Source organism: Theobroma cacao, chromosome 2 (assembly GCF_000208745.1).
Source record: "Theobroma cacao cultivar B97-61/B2 chromosome 2, Criollo_cocoa_genome_V2, whole genome shotgun sequence".
NCBI classification, from domain to species: Eukaryota; Viridiplantae; Streptophyta; class Magnoliopsida; order Malvales; family Malvaceae; genus Theobroma; species Theobroma cacao.
Window position 1 is genome coordinate 37839049 of NC_030851.1, and position 21239 is coordinate 37860287.

Here is a 21239-nt window from a genome sequence, read left to right on the forward strand (position 1 = left end):
TAGTTTTTCGAACTTAAATCACATGGATCTTAAACATTTAAATTCGAGTTCTTAGTGGTGATTAACTTAGCTTCTTATATATGTTTTAATAATCACATTTATGTCTAATGTGAATTGAAGTGTTATAACAAGACTAATGAATTAACTAATTGAATCAAACCCTTTATTAGTTTATTTATTTTATTTCAATAAATTATTTTATATTTACAAATTTTTTATCATGGGTCTTTAACTAAGAAATTATTATTATATCTAGGAGACAATTTAGGAAATATATCCCCGTAAATGCAGGTCCAGATACTTGAAAAACAAGTTTATAGTCATGTAGATGAATTCCCCACCTTATGGTAGGGCACATAATCAGCAAAGTCAAGCATTAAGATATTATTCTTTTTTTTTTTCTAGTTTGTTGCGGAAATTATATTTTAAAATATCAGTGACTCGAGAATAAGATATATTCTTATTAGAAACTATCGTAATCTGATAATTGTAAAAAAAATCAAAGAAGAGAAAAGCTGAAGGTTGACTGGCAGACTTGGTATCCTGATAACAGGGATAACTCAAAGCAGGACTTCCTTAACAAGAATACTTTAGTGGATAGCTTTCGGTGTCACACAGAGACTACTTTAATACAAGCATTGTCTGCTAATGCTACCTTTGCGGTTCATTAAAAATTCAAAACACACACTTTGCCAGCTGACACTTTCATCTAAGACGATTACTATTGTATTAACAATCATTAACTGGGGATAGGGTCAAAAAAAAAAAAAAACCCAAGTCCCAACCCGAACCAACCCTCCCAGTCAATCACTAACGTAAATAAACCTGTTGTTTTGTCTTAAGGGAATATTCCAACTCTTTACCCATTAAGAACCAAAGATTTAATTTGAAAGTTTTGAGTTTGAATTTTAAATATATATATATTATAACTCATTTTTACCATGTATGATTGTATATAATTTATTGGTAAAGTTTAACTAAATGATGGGTCATTAAATATTCTGGCAAAGAATCAATTGATAATTGACCCGTGAAGACCATCATGCATCATCGATATATTAACCAAGTACAAGGATTGCGTAAAGAATGGACTTTTAACCACTTCACTAACAGTCAAAAGATTAAAGATTTTTTAATCAGAAACAGTCAAAACATTGTTCTTGGACTATTATCAAATGTCTTCTTTCCCTTATTTAATTATTGCAACCATGCAAAAAAAAAAAAACCCAGATATTAGTAACCTATATATGACAAGTACCATTGCTCCTAGAGAAATATCGAAAAAATAAAATGTATTATATAATTTGTATTTTTTTTAACATTATGATCATGACAGGAAAATGATAATTAATAACGAGAAATATTGAATATAAATGGGAGTATATTAAAATGTGGAGATTCCAATGGAACCTACCAAAGAGGCCGAAAGAAATACATTATAATCTCTTTGCAAAGTGGTGGGGTTCCACATTTTTGTTTTTAATTTATTAAATTTTATAAAAATTTGGGTCTTTTTGTGGGTCCATTTTTCATCATTTATTCCCGACATGTCAAACCATATAAGACAATGCTAACTCATATGCTCTCCTTCTCCTTATCTTGTAATTTCTCCCTCTTCAACCATGGCACACATGCCTGTATAGATGATATTCATTTCTCCAATATTGCTTATATGTCAAGATACATATGGTCTTCTCATTGGACATAACTTCGGGTGGTTACATATAGAAAACTTTTAAAGTGATTCTCTTCTTATATACAAAGTAAAAAATAGCATCTCATTCTGCTAAAATGTTGTGTGTGATTTAAGTAGAAAATAGCAAACAATTGAATTCTGTTTAAAGATATTTTGTTGGGTTTCATTTTCAATTAAAATTAACGGATTACAAAGATACTTTGAAAAAAATATATTTATGATATAAAGATTGTGCATTTAAGAACAAATTTGATAAAGACCTTTTAATAAGAGTTTGAATCAAATATCACTAATTATCAAGATAGACGAACTTACCAATCGAATCAACTCATGAGAAAGATTAAGTGTTGACTCATTACAATTTAAACTCACATATTAGGAATGGATTTGCCAAGCATAATGTATCACATCTGAGGATGCAATAAGAGGAAGATTTGGCCCTTAAAAAAAGTGGTGTATGAAATTAGGCAAAACTTGGCCCCTAAAAAAGGGGAAAGAAAAGGGGGAGTGGGGACCCATTTATTATTGTTGTCATATTGAGCAATTTTTAGCATAAGTCACACACAAAAAGTAGCATAAATTGTTTGATTTTCTGGCAGAAATTGACAAATGAGGCGGTTTTGGACAATAGGGACTTGAGCTTTGGGATAGGAGAAGGTTTCTTTCGAGAATATTGAGAGTCATATATTAGATAACACGGAATATGGAGAGGATGTCCCCCACACGTCAAAATAGTGGTGGGAAGTGGGATGGAAGGTTTAGCATTGTAAGGATAATGTTTGGCCTTAGGAGAATGGAGCTGAATCAAAAGCATTTGATTTCGAGTTGGAAAATATGTGATAGGGAGGGTTGGGAATATGGTCTGATCCCTTGATCGCACAGCTCAATCGCCCCCATTTGACACTTTGCCACCACCCAAAACCTCCCCATCATTTGCTTATTCTCATGTTGCTTTCACTTTCATCATACGCACTATAATGTATATTCTTCTCTTAAATTGAAAATCCAATTTAAAGTAAAAAACAACAACATTTGGCTTCGAATAAGATGTAAACATTTTTAGTTGACATGGGATAGGATATTAATGTGAATATTCATTAATAATATTGAACTAGAATGGATGTAGTACATATTATTCATGGGGTAAGATCTATATGCCCCCAAAATGTTTACATGCAAAGATGATTTCTCATTATATTTACTTTTACCTCTTTTGTATGTATATGTGCAATCATTCTGAAATTAGAGGTATTGATAGGCTACCAAAGTGGAACCTACAAATTTTGGTTATTAGGTCACTGTCGTAACAGTTAAGAGAAAGCTCTATTGGGTACAAGTTATTAATATCTTTGTTACTATGTTGTGCTAATTTTGTCCCTTTTGAGTACTTTTTTGAAATCTACAGAGCTAGTTAATTTTCCAGGCAATTTCCTCTCTTGCTTTCACTTGATTTTGTTTTTAACATCCTATTGCCTTGATTTGGTAAAGACTTGAAGTACAAGTTCTTTAGATATTTTCATTTTTGTAGGTAAATTTTTCACTATCTTCTAGATTCTGCTATGAATTTGTTGCACGTAGCACAAAAAATTAGGAAAAAAACATAAAAAAATGGTATATATTTCCATTGCAAGTCTTTTTCTTGTACAACTGTAAACATATATATATATATATATATATATATATATATATATATATATATATATATCTCTATCATCCAGCCCTGCTAAATTTTGTCATCAACTGAAAGCTTGAAAAACTAGTTTTGGGCACATATCTATTAAGGACCATAGATTTGAAAGAGTCTAAATTCATTTGCACCCAGAAATTTTATGACCATAAGTCATGAAGTTTTCATTGTGAATATCAATACGTGAAACATATATATATATATTTTTTAAAAAAAGACTTTCATGACAATCGTAGTGATCAATTTGTGTGTAAGAGAGTCTAATTCAGTCGCAACCTGACCAAACGAGACCGATACTAATCGACTAATGTGTTATTGGTGCACCAAGTGTCTAATTCAATCACAAACATCATCAACAGGCAGAAAAAGAATAAAATAAAATCAATTGGTCAAAATCATCTTCGCCATGGCAGGGGGCAAGTCTAGTTGTGGGGCTAAGCCGCCAAAGAACTTAAATATGGTTGGAAAATGTATGAATCTGATGGTATTCTGGACATTCGATTGATGGGTATTTTGTGCGTGACATGTACCAGATTTTGGGTATGGTCCAAATCCTCTAGCCATTGCTCATTTTTGGCATGAACTAAAGCCCCAAGGGGAGGGGCAACATCTAGGGTGGGGCTATAAGAGGGGGGCCAAAGAGTTCCAGCATAATTAGAAAAAGACAGAGTGAGTTCCATGAATTGCATGTCCACCAGGGGCTTAATTAATATGTTGTTAGGTCTGCATCACAAATAATTGAGGGAGGGAATGGGGCTGCTAAATGGATAACACCAATATTTTTTCCCATAATTTATCTCTTCTTATAAAACTAGAACGTGTCATCATCAAGCAAAATGAGAGATATAATTTCAAAGAAAACATGATTTTTTTTTCTTTTGCTCTTTCTATTTCACTTTATGTGCATCAGAAGGATGGAGATGAAAGGCAACTGGCCAGGTTAGCAATGGGAACAAAATAGAGTTGGATGATCATTAATTGAGATTTGAAGATAGCAAGCTAAGTGATGGGTTTGACAAAAACTAATCACCCACTTAGAAAAGACTACACAAATCCCATAATTATTTGGTATGATGGGAATTCTTGGTTTTGTAGTTTCTTGAGGCAACAGGCATTGTTCAAAATTATGTAGATAATGGAAAGGCAAAGAGAATACCATTTGTTGAGGCAACAGGTATTGGTTTACTACAGGACAAAATGGGCTTCGTAACAGTGAAACTTGCACATCTTAATTAATTACTCACAAACCTTGTGCAGCCAACCATTCGGCAATAAATTACAAATTACCAAATGTATTAAACTCAAAGGGCGCAGTAGTAGAGAGATTGAGGTACCATAAGACATTTTATATTACCGTCCACTTGCTTAAGCGCTTCGTCGTAGACAAAATCATTGGAAATTGGCTGTCAGACGATTTTCTATGCATCAAAACATGCAAACAAATGAGAGATTGAGCATAAAATCAAGAGCAAGTTTGCTTTGCAAGATAACACTCACCCAATGTATATTAATTAACTAAATATTTTAATTTTATTTTAGTTGCAATAAAGTAGAAATCGAGGGGGGAAAATAGATTTAAAAGGGGGGGCCGAAAATAGAAAGAAAATGAGAACATGGGAACATTGTCTTCTCGAAGTTGTTACGCCCCTGAAAGCTCAAAAAAGAAATGCTTATCTGACAACCACTGTGTACTGTGATGATTTCCTGTGGTAATTCCATAATAAAAAAAAATCAAGTAATGATGACAAAACAATCAATAACTTTGATAAATTTAATCTTTGATCGATGGAGAACCTCAAGGTTCAATGCTTCCATCAATGATAGCAAACCCTTTTTCGTTTCTTATTTTTTTTCTCCCTCACCCCATAGCTGTTCTCCATATCTTTTACTCGGAATAGACAAGGGAAAGGGATGGAGATTCATAGAGTAGAAAAGCATATGAAACTATAATAGCAAGAAATTGTAAATTCCTTATAAACTACTGTTGAGATTTCAACAACTACATGAACTATTTTGAAGCTTTTGTGGTCCTGAATGTCAGGCCAACTGCATACAAACTCATAGTTATAGAATCATTGATTTTCCTTTTTCGTGAAGGAGTCTTGGGGAATAGTGGAAAATGCCAGCAGGCTTTTCCTTGTAAGCCAAAATGAGCCATGTTTACTGCTGCTAGGCTGGTGAGTTGTACCGTGAGTAGTGTTTGTTACAATGAATGGGGTTAAGAACATTATTGCGGAACATGCTTTTCTAGGACTAGGAAACATTGTAAAAAGATTCTAGCCAACCATACCATCTGGTTCAAATTAGAACTCTCATTTAATGGAAAGATTGTTTCTTCATATTCCCATGATCATGCTTTATGCTTTGAGTAATTAATGTCATCCTCACCATATCGGCTAGGGATCTTCAAGATTTTCTCTCTTGAACCAAAACAAGATTCTTCTTAGAGGGCAAAGCGACATTGTGGAGACATTAGTCCATATTCTCTGGGCTTAGAATGGGCTTAGTTATTTGATATCCAAAAAACTAATTCACTAATTTTGTAGGAGTAGGAATGAGTTAGGAAATTAGATGGGTTTCCCAAAATTCTCTAACAAGTTCAAAACAAAGTACTATAAATTCCAAACATTGAATCTTAATAAGTCCAAATACTTTCGGAAAGTTTGGAGTACATGGAACGCCTTTCAAATAAAAACAAGTATAATCTTCACCCTGGCCATTGACTTATATAAACCCAAACCAGGCCATTGAAATTTTCAATGGACCAACAAGCAATGACTATTGAGTAAATTAGGGAATTTTAATATATGGCATTGGGTGGGATGGGCTAGGCTTCTTTACTTGAACCAGACCCTGCCCAACTGTTGCCAATGAAGTCTGGCTTTATATTTTTATGCAGTTTTTTTTTATTTATCTTAGTTATGAATTAATGCTTTATTTGGTGGTTTTTTTTTGTTTATGTACTTTCCTTTTGCTTAATATTTTTTGGTTATATTACATATATCTCCTACCAATGTAAGTAAGTTGCCCTGTATTAAATTCTTTTAAAGATTCCTAAAACTTTTCTAGTATAAATATGTTTTATTCTGTTACTTTAGGGTTCTAAGTAGACCTTTGACAGTGTGCTTTGCATGTGTATTTTTGAGTGTATATCTTTTGTCAAAAGAATTTAAGAACTCTTCAAGTAGGTACTAATTCATAGTACGCTGATGATGCTTTGCCCAAGCTCAAAGTTTTCCCACACGTAATACCAAGACCAACCCATAAGCAATCTAAAGGACTAAATATTCTTCCCCTTTTGTTCTTTTTGAACAAATTCTTGCTGTAAGAAATTCATCAGTTACAAATCAATGTTATATATTGAAGTGCAAAGACATATCTTCCTTAATTGAACTGTCATCTATCAACTCCATTCAGTTCATCACCATGCCTTCCACACAGGAAGTCACGTATGGTGTCCACCGACGTTCAGCTTCTCGTCTAACGATAGTTGCACACATGTTCGGCATCCTGGCTTTCGTCTTGATGCTGGTTTGGTTGCTACATTATCGTGGGGGTATCGAGTACGATTCTTATGATGGCTATCGTGTTTTCAATGTAAGAAAACAAACCACATATGTGTGGTCTCATGTTAAGATTATTTAAAACATTTAATTAATTTTTATTAAGTTAATAATTATTGTTATTTGCAATGGCAGGTTCACCCATTTCTTATGTTCTGTGGGTTCATTTTTCTGTCTGGTGAAGGTATTGGCAATTGATTAGAATTCCTTGAGCTAAATCAAGTTTTTCAACCATTTTTTATTGGCATGCATTTGAAAATCTTTCTAACAAGGTTTAATTGATGGGGGGGTTTGCACTAAAACAGCAATGATGGTCTACAAGACAGTTCAAGCTATACATATCGTGCAGAAGGTAGTCCATATGATACTACAGCTTACGGCTTTTGTGCTTGGGGTGGTTGGGCTTTGTGCAGTTTTCAAGTTCCATGATATGGCCAGCATAGAGAATGTTTACAGTTTGCATTCATGGTTTGGCATCGGCACCATTTCCTTGTTTGCATTGCAGGTAAAAGAAATTCCGAACGAGACCAATAACTTTACTAATTTTCCCACAACTCTCATGCAATCAAGCCACAGACCTTTCATTTCCAACCTATTTTATTTCAGTACTCAAACAGTTGAATTTTCACATATTTTAGCATTTTTCTTTTTATAGATTTGAACACTAATTGCAGGTATCAAATGGATCACCTTTTTGTAATTGAAAAAGAATAGTCTATAACCCACTTGGCCTAGTCATATAAGAAGAAAGATTCATTGATTATTAGAACATAGATAAAATTCAGAAGGATTGTTCTTTAAAAGCAAAAAAGATGTGCCGCATTGCAACTTTATTTAGACCCGACTCCTGTGTATAGCAACACAAAATGTTATTTTTTTTTGTAGAGATATTTACAGGTTAATTCAAAGTTAAATTAAAAGAAAGATACCTGATAGACTTGACTCATAAACACTTCTACTTTTTGGTAATACATTGGTTCAATCTAAACTAGCGGTAAGAGGCGGAAGCTATGTTGTCCTCTTTCCCTTTCTTGTATTTAACACACTCAAACAAAGGAAAATCATGTAACAAAACAATGCTATTCTTAAATATAATTTCTTCCATTCTCAAAGAAAAACAACACACACACAGAACATATACACAGTTGCAGTCGTGCAAGATTTCTTTCATCGATCTACATTGCTCTAATTGCCTAACAAAGCTTACAAGAAAATTTAAGGATTGTGTTTCTACCTTAAATTTGCAAGATGTTAAATTAATGATTAAATGCTGCCTACACCAGCTAACCAAGGCTTCAAATTTGCTAGCAATAGCATATTAAATTTTTCCTTCTGGAGTCACAAATAATAAGAACAAGGGAAAGGAAGGGTAATTTCAACCTTTAATCTGTTAAGGAGCCTTCCCAACCACTATATCAAATCTGAACTACTGGAAGTTCTAATTCATTCTAAAAAGCATGTACATCCATCTCCTTTGCCTGTTTAGTATTTGGCTACAACATTAGCAGAAGTTGTTTATGATTTGATTTTACAACTGGGTGGTGCAGTGGCTAGCGGGGTTGTCCACATATATGTTTCCGCAAACACAAACGACGAGGATAACCTTGCTTCCCTGGCACGTTTGTCATGGCAGGACATTGCTATACATGTCGATAGCTGCAGCTCTCACTGGCTTGATGGAGAAGGCTACCTTCCTCAACCTGCGCCCTGGCCACGAAACTCGTTTGATCAATTTCATAGGACTATCTATCCTCTTGTTTGGCATATTTGTAGATCTCAGCGTTGCTCTTGCCCGTTATGTCTGATTATTTATGAATTGTTTTAATCATTTTTTTTTGGTATGTGTGTGGTTTTCATTTTGGTTTTCTCTTTCTTTTTTGGGGTGAATTTACACTGGATTGATGTTGAAATTCCGATAATTTTAATTTATTATTCATTTCACTTATACAATTTAATTACCCCCAAGTGGTCTTTACTTTCTACCTTGATGGTTGGAAAAAAAAACTGGTGCATATTTCTTATTCCTGAATGTTTGCCTGAGGAAAATTTTCAGAAATCCAAGCCCTGGATATAGATTAGAGAAATTGTATTATCATGGACAAAAAAAGGGCAATTCTTATCTGCAAATTCCTGGCTTGTTTGATGCTATTGCTTAAGTATGGTTTTAAAATTTCCTAAGCAGTGTTGAGTTCCTTGATTATTATCCAATTCAAAGGCAAGGGTACTTTACTGGTTCAGGCATAAATTGCAGACTTGCAGTGAATAACATACGTGTAGGATGCCATATGAGAACATCAAACTTCTTAATTTTGACAAGTTTTCTGCATTGATTTTATGGTACTATAATATTAATTGACTAGATTAAGCCATGCTAATTTGTAAACTTAATGAGGCTTAGCTTTCCAAACATGTTTTTTTTTTTATTTAAAAGCAGGAAATCAGGAAGAGTTTTGCCTCATAATACAAGTTAAGTTTCACTAATTGATGACCTGAGTCGTTAGTAAATTTCTAACAGCAACACCCTTGGCTTTTCTTATGGCTCCGAATGCTGCCTATTCTCTGCAATACGCCCAAACCAGAAACAAACAATCATGTGCAAGTCTTACTAAATTCTCTGCATGATTAATTGGCAATCCATGTATAATTACTGAGCAAAAGCAATAATATCTCCATACTATTGGACTTGCCACCTTTGAATTAGCCGGCTGGACGGTTTTTACCAAATACCAAGTTTGGAAGTATCTTCCCTATGCAAACAAAAAGCTACCTTTGCTAATGGCAAATACTTTCGAAGGCCTTGTCTCTTGCAAGGATGTTATATAGCACTGAGCACTCCATCTTCATTCAACGGATGCAATGGCGCCTAACAGCAGAAGCTATCAAGTTTCCGCAACCCCATTCACAGTATTTGGACATTTGTTATTTATAGCAGTGGCAACCCTCGTGTTCGTTTGGCTACTCAAGTTCCGAGAAGGTCTGGCTTTTGAATCTGCTAATAAATTTAAGATTTTCAATGTGAGTTTCCAATCTATTGGACCTAGCTAATTCATATCGCAATTTGTTTCATGTGTTCCTGGAGGAAATTAATTCTCTGCATGCATGGAATTTGATTCTATGCATATTAGTCTCTTTCAACTTATTTTATAAGATTCTGTTATTCATTTTGTTTCACTCCCATTTGCAGCTGCATCCACTTCTAATGGTGATTGGATTCATATTAACTGTTGGAGAAGGTAAATAAAGGGGTAATAATTCGTTAGAATTTTATATATTAGTACAATCTAGTTGGAAAAATGAAGCAATTCCTTTTCTCTTTGGCAGCAAAAGAGTGCACATCATCAAACTTACCCCCAAGAAGTAGACCATAAGCATATCATTTTTCTTACGGCTTTTAGACTATTATCATTAGTACCAAATTTGAAAGAAAATAATGATTTACTGAAACACTAGGTTTTTTATGATTTTAAGTGGAAGCATAAGAAAATCCCATTGAAATAAACATAGTTTTAGAGCATTCACTGTATTATGAAATTTTATTGCAACTCCATGGGGTGATCTGTCTGCACCAATACTAAGGATTCTAAGTTTCTAACTGACTAAATACCATCTAAAACAGCAATCATGGCATACAAGACAATCCCAGGAAGAAGAGACGTGCAAGTACAACGGGTAGTTCATCTCACTTTGCAAACCATTGCTCTTGGTTCTGGGATCTTGGGGATTGTTTCAGTTTTCAAGTTCCAGGATGAGGCCGAAATTCCTGACATGTTTACCTTACATTCTTGGCTAGGCATGATTGCCATCTGCTTGTTTGGTTTGCAGGTACCTAAATCGTTTTAGTTCTTGGAAAATACTGGTAGTAATCTGAAACAATATTCTAATATATATATATTTTGCAGTTGTTGCTTGGTTTCTTCTCCTTTGTGTTTCCTGGTGCAGAGTCATATTCAAGAGCAGGATACACGCCATGGCACATTTTTGGTGGCTTAGTTATCTTCTTCTTAGCAATTGCCACTGCTGAGATGGGATTGTTACTGAAATTCCTGCGATTAGGCCTATTTCGCAGCCAAGAAGCACTCATTGTCAACTTCATTGGATTGTTGCTGTTTCTATTTGCAGTGGCTGTTGGCCTCAGCGTTGTCCTGACTCGGGGTTATTGATGGAAATAATTCAGATACTAGCTTGGAGAAAATCTTGAAAATTTATTGAAGAATTATTACTTTCAATTTATGGCAAAAATAACGGGAAAAAAATGATTGACAGGAGTCCGGAACACTTATAATGATATTGATTTGAGCTTGTATGGTGTCATGTCCATTTGCTGTGTAATTTTAAAGAATTATAGAAGAAAATTGTCCCTATTCAATGTGAAACCATATGCGGTGCTTTGTAATCCCTGATTATTGATGTATCAAATATATTTGATTATTAGATATATAAGGTGTTAATTATAATTTTATAAAAAAAAAATTAAATAATAAAGAATCTTTTTTAAAAAAAAATCAAAATATTTATATTATCTTATGAAGTAATCGGTATAGTTGAAAACCGAGTCTCTTAATTAAATATTATCGTATCAATGTCATTTTGAATATTACCATAGATACATAAATCAAATAAGTTACGAGATATTTTAATAATTAAAATTTACTCAGAATTGAAAAGCAAGACAGATAGAATAATTTTATAAGATAAAATATTAAGAAAAAACTTATAAACTATGGTTGGTTTCACAAATGAGGTAGTTGCAATGGGAATTGAAGGAAGTGGTGCAGAGATGTAGGTCCCTTGAGAACAAAATGTCAAAGCGAAACTCCACCAGGGAACACCAGTTGTGCAAACTACAAAGAACCCGTGATGTTCTGACATCTGCAATTCAAAATTGCAATGGTCCCAATGATAATTTGTGGGCATGACCGTTGGTGGCGCATTACCATATCCACCTTTGTTCTCCATCAACTATTTTCTGGAGAACATGTTCAACGGTGCCAATCACTAGTTGTTATTTTGCTCTCGGGATGCTAGGGGATATCTAAATTATATTATAAACAAGTAGCCAGATATGGGGAACACTTTCTTTTGGAGCACCGAGACTGATCAAATCTATATCATGATAGCAACAGGCATAAAGGTTTTGACATTTCAACTCTCGGCATTACAAACATGGCTATCCACGACGTTGAGCAGATACACATGCCTGAAACATCGTTAGGATTGAAACTTGAAAGCTGGAGATATGGCTAAGCAAATTGTCTTGTCTGATTTGTTTGCAGCCTGAAAGTTCAAGGCCGCTAATGTTTTGTCAGCCATGTGATCCTAAGATGTACCTAGGCTGACAAGTCCAAAGTGAACCTGCCAATATCATTGTGTAGTATTTGACTCTATGTAGATAGCTTTATTTCAAGTACATAAATACCCCAAGACATCCAAGAGAAATTTCAGTGGCTGAAATTTATCATTGAGAAATCCTGTAATGTTGACAATTCAATAAATTTCACAACTGCGAACAATCATTCATTTCCCATTTTTAAGAAACAAGCAGAATCCAGAAGGTTAAAAAACTTAAATAAACTACACACCTTTGGCTTAATTGTTAACCAAAAAATATTAGAAAAGGAAAAAAGGTTAAACCCACTGCTGCTTTGTGGCTTCCATTCTCTCCAACAAACTGGCAATCTCGGCTTGCATTCTTAGTTTCATTTGGTAGTAATCACAATGTGAGTGTTCCAAAACCTTTACTTCTTCCACTTTCTTCCGTCGTCTTTCCTCAGTCTCCTGTAAACATAGTCTGGATAGCTTCTCAGCATACTCTTCTTCCAACTTGTCAGACTTGGCTCGAATCATCCTCATGTAAGTCTCAGCCTCTCTCCGTGCTTCGTCTGCCTTGCTTTGAAACATCATTGCTTCTGCTTCCTTAATCCTTACCATGCTTTCTAAGCTGTCAAATCCATCATTGTTTGATAACCTGCCAAACCGGTATTCATCTTCACTTTTTAAATCATTTGCTAGAGCAGTTTTGATATCTTTCTGACCATGATCATTTGGAAGTAAATCCCGTCCACTTGAAGAGCTTGTGCTGTAAAACACAAGCTTCGGAGGAAGAGAAGTAGCTGGTGTGACGGATGATTCATCTTTTCTAAGATCAACTTGAGTTGTCATTAGGTCTTTTGAACATGCACCAGAGGGAGGAAAGTCTGCCATACCATCAGTGTCTATTTGTCCAGGCCGGAAAGAAAAAAAAACAAAAAAAGAGAAGAAAGAGTTAAGACAAGAATATCCTAAATTGAGAGATGCATACAAATAAAATTACAGGAATTATCAGCAATATAACTAGCTCCATAAAGGAAAAAGAATGGTGGAGACATCTAATATGATACATGTTTCAAGAACAATAATCAAGACAAATAAGACATGCACCGAAACTATAAAGAAGAGACCTCGCTTATTAATCTAATTCAGAAACGTCCTAATCAAAGCATAATGGTGTAATCTGATCCATATGGCAAACCCCACAAGGCGGGAAAAGGCTTGTTTGTTATTGTTGTAGCCATAATCAAAGAAAAGATTTCAAGAACAAGATATCATCCCCCCCACAGCATATGTCCTCTGTTTAGCTAATCAGTTCACTCAATCATCAAAAGCCCTTTACTATCAGGTTGACTAGTTATCACAATAAACTACTTTCTCATTCACTTTACAAGGGAATGTTGCATCCCCCAAAGGTAATCATTATTTTTCCAGTCTCCATCATAGAATTGAGACAATTTCCCATTAACTGCATAGCAAAACAACATAAAGCATTAGTAAAACCTATTGCCACACAAATTTACAGAGGAAACTGAGAAAAGTTAAGAGCATGAGCCATAATGACCTAACTTCCCTTCTGGTACTCCTCTCAGCAGGAAAGCAAACCAAATGATTTGAGTAAAACCATGTTGTGGATCACATATTAGGTCGATTTATAAACCAAAATCACTCACATGAACCATTTCCAAACAAATATTCACTCTTTCATAAAGGAAATGAATCTTCAAAGGGCAGTTTCAATTTATTCAGTTCTTTTTTTTCCCTTTTACATACAAAAATGTGAGAAAGCCTAGTTATCTACATTTTCTGATAAAACTAACCAAGCCATCAGGAAGAACCTGCAGGCAAAGCTTTTAATTTACAGTTTTATAACCAGGAACTGTGTTTGTGGAGTTCCAGAATCATTTTAGTAATCTCAAACTTCAAAGGATGACTTAAGGCTCAATTACATGAGAGACACTTTTTTGTCTTGCCTCAGTTTATGGAAAACCATTATCTCAATAGCTGAAATATATTTACTTTGAAGGTCTTCTAGCAGGATATAAGGATCAAGAGAAACTAAATCTCAACCATCTTAGTTCAAAACCTTAACCATGTGGAAATCTTAGAAAAGTGGTCCCTCTTCTATGTGGTTTAGTTTCTTTTACATTAGCTAAGGCATCAACCTATCAAAAATAGAGGAAAGTAGATTTTATTTTCTGGACATGTGGGGAAAAGACTGATTAAACAGATTCGAAGTCAAATGGTATTTTAACATGAAATTCTTTAGTATAGTACAAATTTCTGCTTTTCTACCAGCCTTTCAAGCATAGTGGCACAGAGTAGGATTCAGGTCTTCCAATTCAACAAAAGATTTCAACTCATCATAAGATTATGAAATGCTAGGGCTAGGTATCCTCTCCTTAGGATAAAAAAATGGGAGGTGGTAATTTTCTCAAATTTGGTCAATTAATGTTAGCATTTTAAGGTGCTGACGCTGAGCATCTTACAAGCCATTAATAATATTACTATGTTCTCTGATCTCTCTGCATATATCTTCCGCTGTATATGGTATTCCAACACTATAAATAGCACACACATCTATAACTGAAAGTTTTAATACTAGTACTTAATAGTTTAATTGAAACCCTTTCTCTTCACTCCTACACTGTCAAGCTATGCAAGTAACATTAACATACATGCATGCAACAACAAGGCCATTAAGAAGAAACTAGGAGAACATTGATCGAGATGCAATATATCTGTATACCATGAAATTTGTTTGATGTGCTTTCCTAATGAAGTTTGCATAGAGAAAGAGACAGAACAAAAGATACTTACAGTTGAAGAACTGAATAATGACGCTGCATGCATCTAAAGCAGACATCATCTTATTTTGGAGCTGGGTGCAAAGTTCATCAGCTTTAATGTGCAGTTCCTTGCCTTTTGAATCATCACTGCCCTTGAAAATCTTCCTCACACAATCAAGCTCCTTTTTCAGTGTTTCTGGACCCCAGTCCTTTGCACAGCATAGAAACACATCCTTAACAAATCCAAACATTTCTGAAGCATGACCACATCCTATGCAGTGAAATTGCATTTCTGTAGTCCCAGATGGCCCCTTTAAACTAGGACCTGGCTTGATAAGATTCCTCCGAATACCACAGGCAGCGTGGCACCAATGGGAACAAACATCACAACCAACCCAACTGCAAGTATTGTTAGCACAATCAAAATTTAAGCAGATAGGACACATACAAGAACTGCAAAACCCCTTGTTCCCTGAGCATATCTTACAATCACAGTCATCAACAGGCAGCAAACTCTTACAATTCAGATTCCTACATCTCATAAAGAAGAAAATCTCCAGCAGCTCAGTTGTGGGAAACCGCATTTTTACAGACAAGAAGCTTTTATGGCCCATTTTGACTGCAACTAAAATTTCTAGCTGGTCCTTTTGGCACTTTGAGAGAGTCTCCTTGGTAAGATCAGATCTCCTCTCAAGCCGGTTTTGAAGTCCCACTAATTCTTCCTTCTTCTCTGGAGTTGCTATAATATTTCTCAAGTACTCTTTGGTCAATTCTACCGTTTCATCAGGCAGCTCCTGCATTATTTGAGCCATGGCAGGAATCGACTCTGACACAATCTCACGAAGAATTCTCTCCGGTCTTGAAATCTTTCGGGATCTCCCTCCCTCCATACTCTCTAAAACTCTCAAATTCTCTGAATCCCTCCTCCTCGAATCCCCTGACAGATTATCTACACGCGGTCTAGCAGGCAATTCAGATGGAAAAAAGGAATGATTATCTGAACTAGTCGTTCTATGAAGACTATTGCATGAATCTTTATTCACTTGACGATTAACCTGCATCATGGAAAAGCCCCCACCACCACCAGCACCACCATGATTGGCCAAAGCAACTCCATCAGCAATTGGCCTAAACCGACTATGCACGGATCCATTAGTACCCTCACCACCACACCAAATTTGATCATCTTTCCCCACAGAATACTCATAATTCTCAGTTGAATTTCTTGTTAATGAGCAGCTAGGATTATGTGAAAACGGCAGAGAATACGAGTATGACAATGAAGCAGCAGTGAAATCATTAGAACATGTGGTTTGTGTGTTATTGTTTGATGGTGCTAAAGACTGTACACTCCTACTAGGCCTTGGCCTGTGTTGTGGAGGATCACCATTTTGCAAAGCATTTGATGCAGTTAAAGAGAGAGACACATCAGGTAAAGCTAAAGACAGATTCAAAGTTTCAAGCTTTGGCCTTTTCTCCCTATTACTATTCTCTCTTTCATGAAAATCCTCCTCTACCTCTCTTTTTGAAGAAATCCCTTTACTTTCACTCAAATTCAAGAAATCTCTTTCAACCCATTTTTCATCTTGATTTGAATTCTCAGAATCGACAACTTCTTTCCCTTTGTAACTAGTAACTTTCTCCAACAGGGTTTTCCCGGGAAACTCTTTCTCAGAACAAAAACCCAGTTTGGGATTTTCACAAAGGTAGCTAAGAGTGAGTTCTTGGGATCCAGAATTCCCAGGCTTTGAAGGTCTTGGTAAAGCATAGCCTCCATCAAGACCCACCTTTGATTCTCTAAGGAAATCAATACCCTTTTGTAAAAAACTCATTTTTTCAACTGAACTCTCCTTGTTTTGAAACAAACGTGAGAGCTTGCTTTGAGAGTTTTCATCTCCTACACAAGGGAGATCACTTGAGGGATCTTTCTCTCCAAACATGACCTTATCAGACACAGAGAAACAGAGAAACAAATAAAACGAAAAAGAAAAAAAAATAAGAGAGAGAGAGAGAGAGAGGACTTAACTTACCAGAGACAGAGAGAGAAAAAGGAGAGACAATAGAGAAGTAGAAATGGAGGGACAAAATGGAAAATTTGGAAAGATTCTGTAGGGAGCTGTATTTTTGGCTTTTGATTCTTTTTTCTTTAGCAAACCATAAGACTCTGCAACAACGGCTGGAAATTTCAAAGCGTTTATACCATTACTATCACACGCTATTATTTTTCTCCTTATATTTCTTTTTTCTCAAGTATTTTATATCATTGTTGAGGGCTACTAATTAATACTGATTAAGGTATTATTCTTATAAATATATTTTTAATATATTATTTTCCTACAATTTATTTATATTTTTTGTATAAAAATCACCTTAATTACTGTTTATATAAATTGACATTTTCTTTTACATAAGGTTAGCATAATATTTTTGCCTTTTATCTTACAATTTTTCAGTGTTGTCCCTACAAAGTTTAAATAAAAAATCTTTTCCCGTGATTGAAAAGATATAATAATTATCAATTTGTCTCAACAGTAAGAATATGTATTTCTTTACTTAACAAAAAGTCAAATTTAAATCTTTATTTTTAACTAAAAAAAGTAAACAAAAATTTGAATTACAACGTCTAAATAATACATTTTTTCTCATGACGAAAAAGATGTTATAATTACCTATTTATCTTGAGGGTAAAAATATGTATCTTTTATTAAAAAAATCAAATTTGAATCTCTATTTTTAATAAAGAAAGACAAACAAAAATTTAAATTACAATATCTAAATAAAAAAAATATTTTTCGTAATTACCAATTTATCTCGATGGTAAGAATATGTATTTCTTTACTCAAAAAATTGCAAATTTGGATCTCTATTTTTAATAAAGAAAAATGGAAAAAAATTTTGAATAATTGTGGAGGGTAAATTGCATAACTTAATATTGTTTTATGTGAGGAACTTTGAGTCTTTTGCATGGGGAGAGCTTTTAAGGCAGTGCTAAGTTGAAGTCAATGCTACTAAGGGTCCAAAGAGATATTACGGGGGGTGATGAGAAGTTTCCGATTCAAAGTTGCAGCAGTCAAGATTCATGACTATGATTTCGACTTTCTATTACTCTTTCATATATTCAGATTCTAAGCAGAAGAAGTGTTTTTTGTTCCATTTTTCTTTTTTTTATTAGTTCGAATAATGAAGGATTAATCTTGAAGTTTATGTGTAATTACTTTATCATCATTGTGACATTGTTAGATATTTTCCATTTTTTTGATACATACATTTTATATGGTACTATAAATGTTTAAAGAACGTAGAAAGAATTAAATAGTTGTAATTATTTATTTTTTTTCCCTTCTTTTACAGTTAGATTTTTTTATTGTAAAAATAATTTAAGTGCTCCTTTAGCCAATAATCAATACATTATGTCCGTATGGATTAATCCAATTGATTTTTTTCTATATCAATCAATTAAATTTGTTCGAAATTTCATATTTGTGATGGTGAAGAGGAAATGTACTATACTATTTCTATTTTTATTTCCTTGTAAAAAAAATCAATACATTAATTATGAAGATCCATAACCCAAGCTTAGTCCAGCGTTCTTACCATTCTAGTTCACAGTTAACGTTTACGGTATACTCAAAATCCCCTATTTTGCTCAATTGTACCAAGAAAATACTCCAAAAATCAACAAATCAACATTACTGCCTGTGAAGATTTGTTCACGATTTGTGGGTCGCAGCCTTTTATGACTTGCTCAAAAAGAAATCAAAAGATGCATTAAATGGATAAAAATAAATAAAATTGGGAAATTGCAAGACAAAAACCAGAATTAGATTTTTTTTTTTTTTAGTAGGGTCAAGTCAATTGATTCACATGTTATTCCAGGTCAAGTTGCACCCTACTCGTGTAATTTGCTTGGTCCAAGCTTTCCCTATTCCCAACTTTGTTTCTTACTGTTTGCCCCTTATAAATGGGTTAAAGCAACTCTGAACTTTAGATGCATGACCCACATTAACACAACACCACAATGCAACAAAATGGAACTCCACAAAGTTGTTGTTGGGTTCTTTCTGCATCACATGGAGTAATACCAAGCACATACTACAATGAAGTCTTGTCTAGTCCCTTAACAATGTAGCAATTTCAAGGCTATAATTGGTCCGATGATTATCACTTCTTTAGTCTTCATCTTTGAGTACAAATTCTCTAACAAAACAAAGATGGAAAATGAGTATATACATATATGGATAATTACATTAGAGGAAAAAGGAGGAAATAAGAAAAGGGTTTGTGAATTTGATTCTTGTAATCATACCTGTGGGGATATCTGATAATTTGTCCAATTACAATCATGGCCAACAGTGTGTTCTTTCTTGTCAAAAACACCAAAAGTCAAGATTTTAGGTCCGTGGCTTTAAAAGTGGAAAGCAACATGCGTTTGAAACTTATATAGAAAATTTAATACTCCCATAGATGGCCAGATGCCATGTCTCGATTTCGTTTCCAAGATTGAAGTGATTTGTCCCCGTTTTCACTTCCACGATTGAAGTAACATGTTGGGATTCCAGGAAGAAATTAACATCACTACTATACAATTGATGGAGATTAGCATAATTTTATTACATAGTTCGATATTCAAGGATTTTTTATATTATTGAGTGTGAAATTGGTAAAGATATTAAATTAGCATTAGTTGTGGCAAACTTAAGAGGATTATCTTCGCAGATTTGATTTTAGAGGTGGACAATGATTGGGACAGACCCAAGGAGACGAGGTACTCCTACCCCCAAGGCCGGTCATGACATTGGACTTGGTCGGACCGAAGAAGATATTTCCAACTGCTTTGTATGATCTACTTTAAATCATAAATTTAATAGATAGATGAGAGTGACAATTCTTTAACGTTGATTGACTTTAAAGCTTTAAAGAAGATGCTGTGTTTATTTGACAGGACAAATCCAGCCAAAAACAAGCACAAAGTTAGGAACAAACCACTCAAAGTAATGCTTTTCAAATCCTTGCATATACAAACCAAGTATATCTATCCCGAAACTTTATCTTATATACAACGAATAAGGTGGTAGAATTTTGAATTCCATTAATGAATTTAGATAATTAACATGCATTCATTTGATTATAATTACTTAAATTGACATAATTACCCAAATAATTAATCAACTATCACCAGTTGATGCTGAAATTATTCTGCAAATGCCATCGAGTCATAGAGCAAATTCAGATATTATGATCTGGAATGATTCCTTAACTAGACAATTCTCTGGGAAGAGTGGATATTGATGTGTACCAACGAATAAGATCCCCCACATGGAGATTGGTGGTGGTCTGCACAGGTCTTAGTTGCCCAAGATTTAAGTACTTTACGTGGCGCCTTCTTCAACAGATATTACCCACAACTGAGAAAGGTATTCAGATATAACTCTGCTGCGGTGTGCGTGGTCACCAAGGTGAATCTTTGTAACATGTTTTCTTTGAGTGCGCATTTAGTAAGGCTATTTGGAGAATCTTGTACCCATGCGGTTGAATTCCATTTTAGATATTTGGCTTTCCTCTGCACATATTTGGGGTTCTCGACTACTGTTTAAATGTTTCCTGGTTACTTTGGTTTAATAGAAACCGCTGCTTTTGATGATAATATTAGCTGCTGTGAGCAGAACAGCAACTACATTAATCGTGGGAGAGTCGCAAGCGGTACATGTTAGGCAGGAGCTCTGAAACTCGGAGTGTAATCAGGGCGAAGTTATGGGTTGCCCTCCTGCTTGCTGGCGCTGTGAAGATTAATGTCGGCGCAGCGTTTTGTTCGGGGGGCAAGATGGCGAGGTTGGGGTTGTTGCTCCTGACTTTGGAGGCAATGTTTGCTTTTGTGCAGTAGCTACAGCTGATCATGTGGAAAGCTCTTTCCAGGCAGAAAATGAAAGCTCTACCATTTGGTGGCTTCAATTCTAGAGGTGACTCACGCTCTTATACCAAGACAAAGGTCCACTTTCTTGGATTTATCCATGGAGTGTGTTGAATCCTAGTTCTTTCATGTTAGGAGGAGTCCTAATGCTTTGTTGCTCACAATTGGGTTAAAGTAGTCTGTCAAGTGGTACCTAAAAGGTTTTGGTGGAGATCTCTCCCCACTTCTTTTGAAATCTCTAAATCCCATTTTTCCAAATATAAACTAATAATAATACTAATAAAAGTTT

General features: G+C 34.7%; 3 protein-coding genes across 4 annotated transcripts; 2 read left to right on the plus strand and 1 right to left on the minus strand.

Annotated features, from left to right (window-relative positions):
* Window positions 6730-8891, plus strand: LOC18610005 (probable transmembrane ascorbate ferrireductase 3). Its single transcript, XM_007045412.2, has 4 exons — window positions 6730-6980; window positions 7082-7130; window positions 7252-7451; window positions 8494-8891. The coding sequence occupies exons 1-4, from the start codon at window positions 6810-6812 to the stop codon at window positions 8749-8751; spliced, it is 678 nt and encodes a 225-aa protein (XP_007045474.2). The 5' UTR covers window positions 6730-6809; the 3' UTR covers window positions 8752-8891.
* LOC18610006 (probable ascorbate-specific transmembrane electron transporter 1) lies at window positions 9791-11339 on the plus strand. 2 transcript variants are annotated; one of them, XM_018115182.1, is made up of 4 exons: window positions 9791-9961; window positions 10131-10179; window positions 10563-10768; window positions 10846-11339. In XM_018115182.1, exons 1-4 carry the CDS (start codon window positions 9803-9805, stop codon window positions 11104-11106), a joined length of 675 nt encoding a protein of 224 aa, XP_017970671.1. In that variant the 5' UTR covers window positions 9791-9802; the 3' UTR covers window positions 11107-11339. The 2 variants fall into 2 exon arrangements, with proteins under 2 accessions (XP_017970671.1, XP_017970672.1); XM_018115183.1 differs by lacking the exon at window positions 10131-10179 and having other exon boundaries at window positions 9791-9920.
* Window positions 12372-17047, minus strand: LOC18610007 (protein OBERON 3). The gene is made up of 2 exons (XM_018116115.1): window positions 15074-17047; window positions 12372-13158 (listed from the first exon to the last, which is right to left on the minus strand). The coding sequence occupies exons 1-2, from the start codon at window positions 16980-16982 to the stop codon at window positions 12572-12574; spliced, it is 2496 nt and encodes an 831-aa protein (XP_017971604.1). The 5' UTR covers window positions 16983-17047; the 3' UTR covers window positions 12372-12571.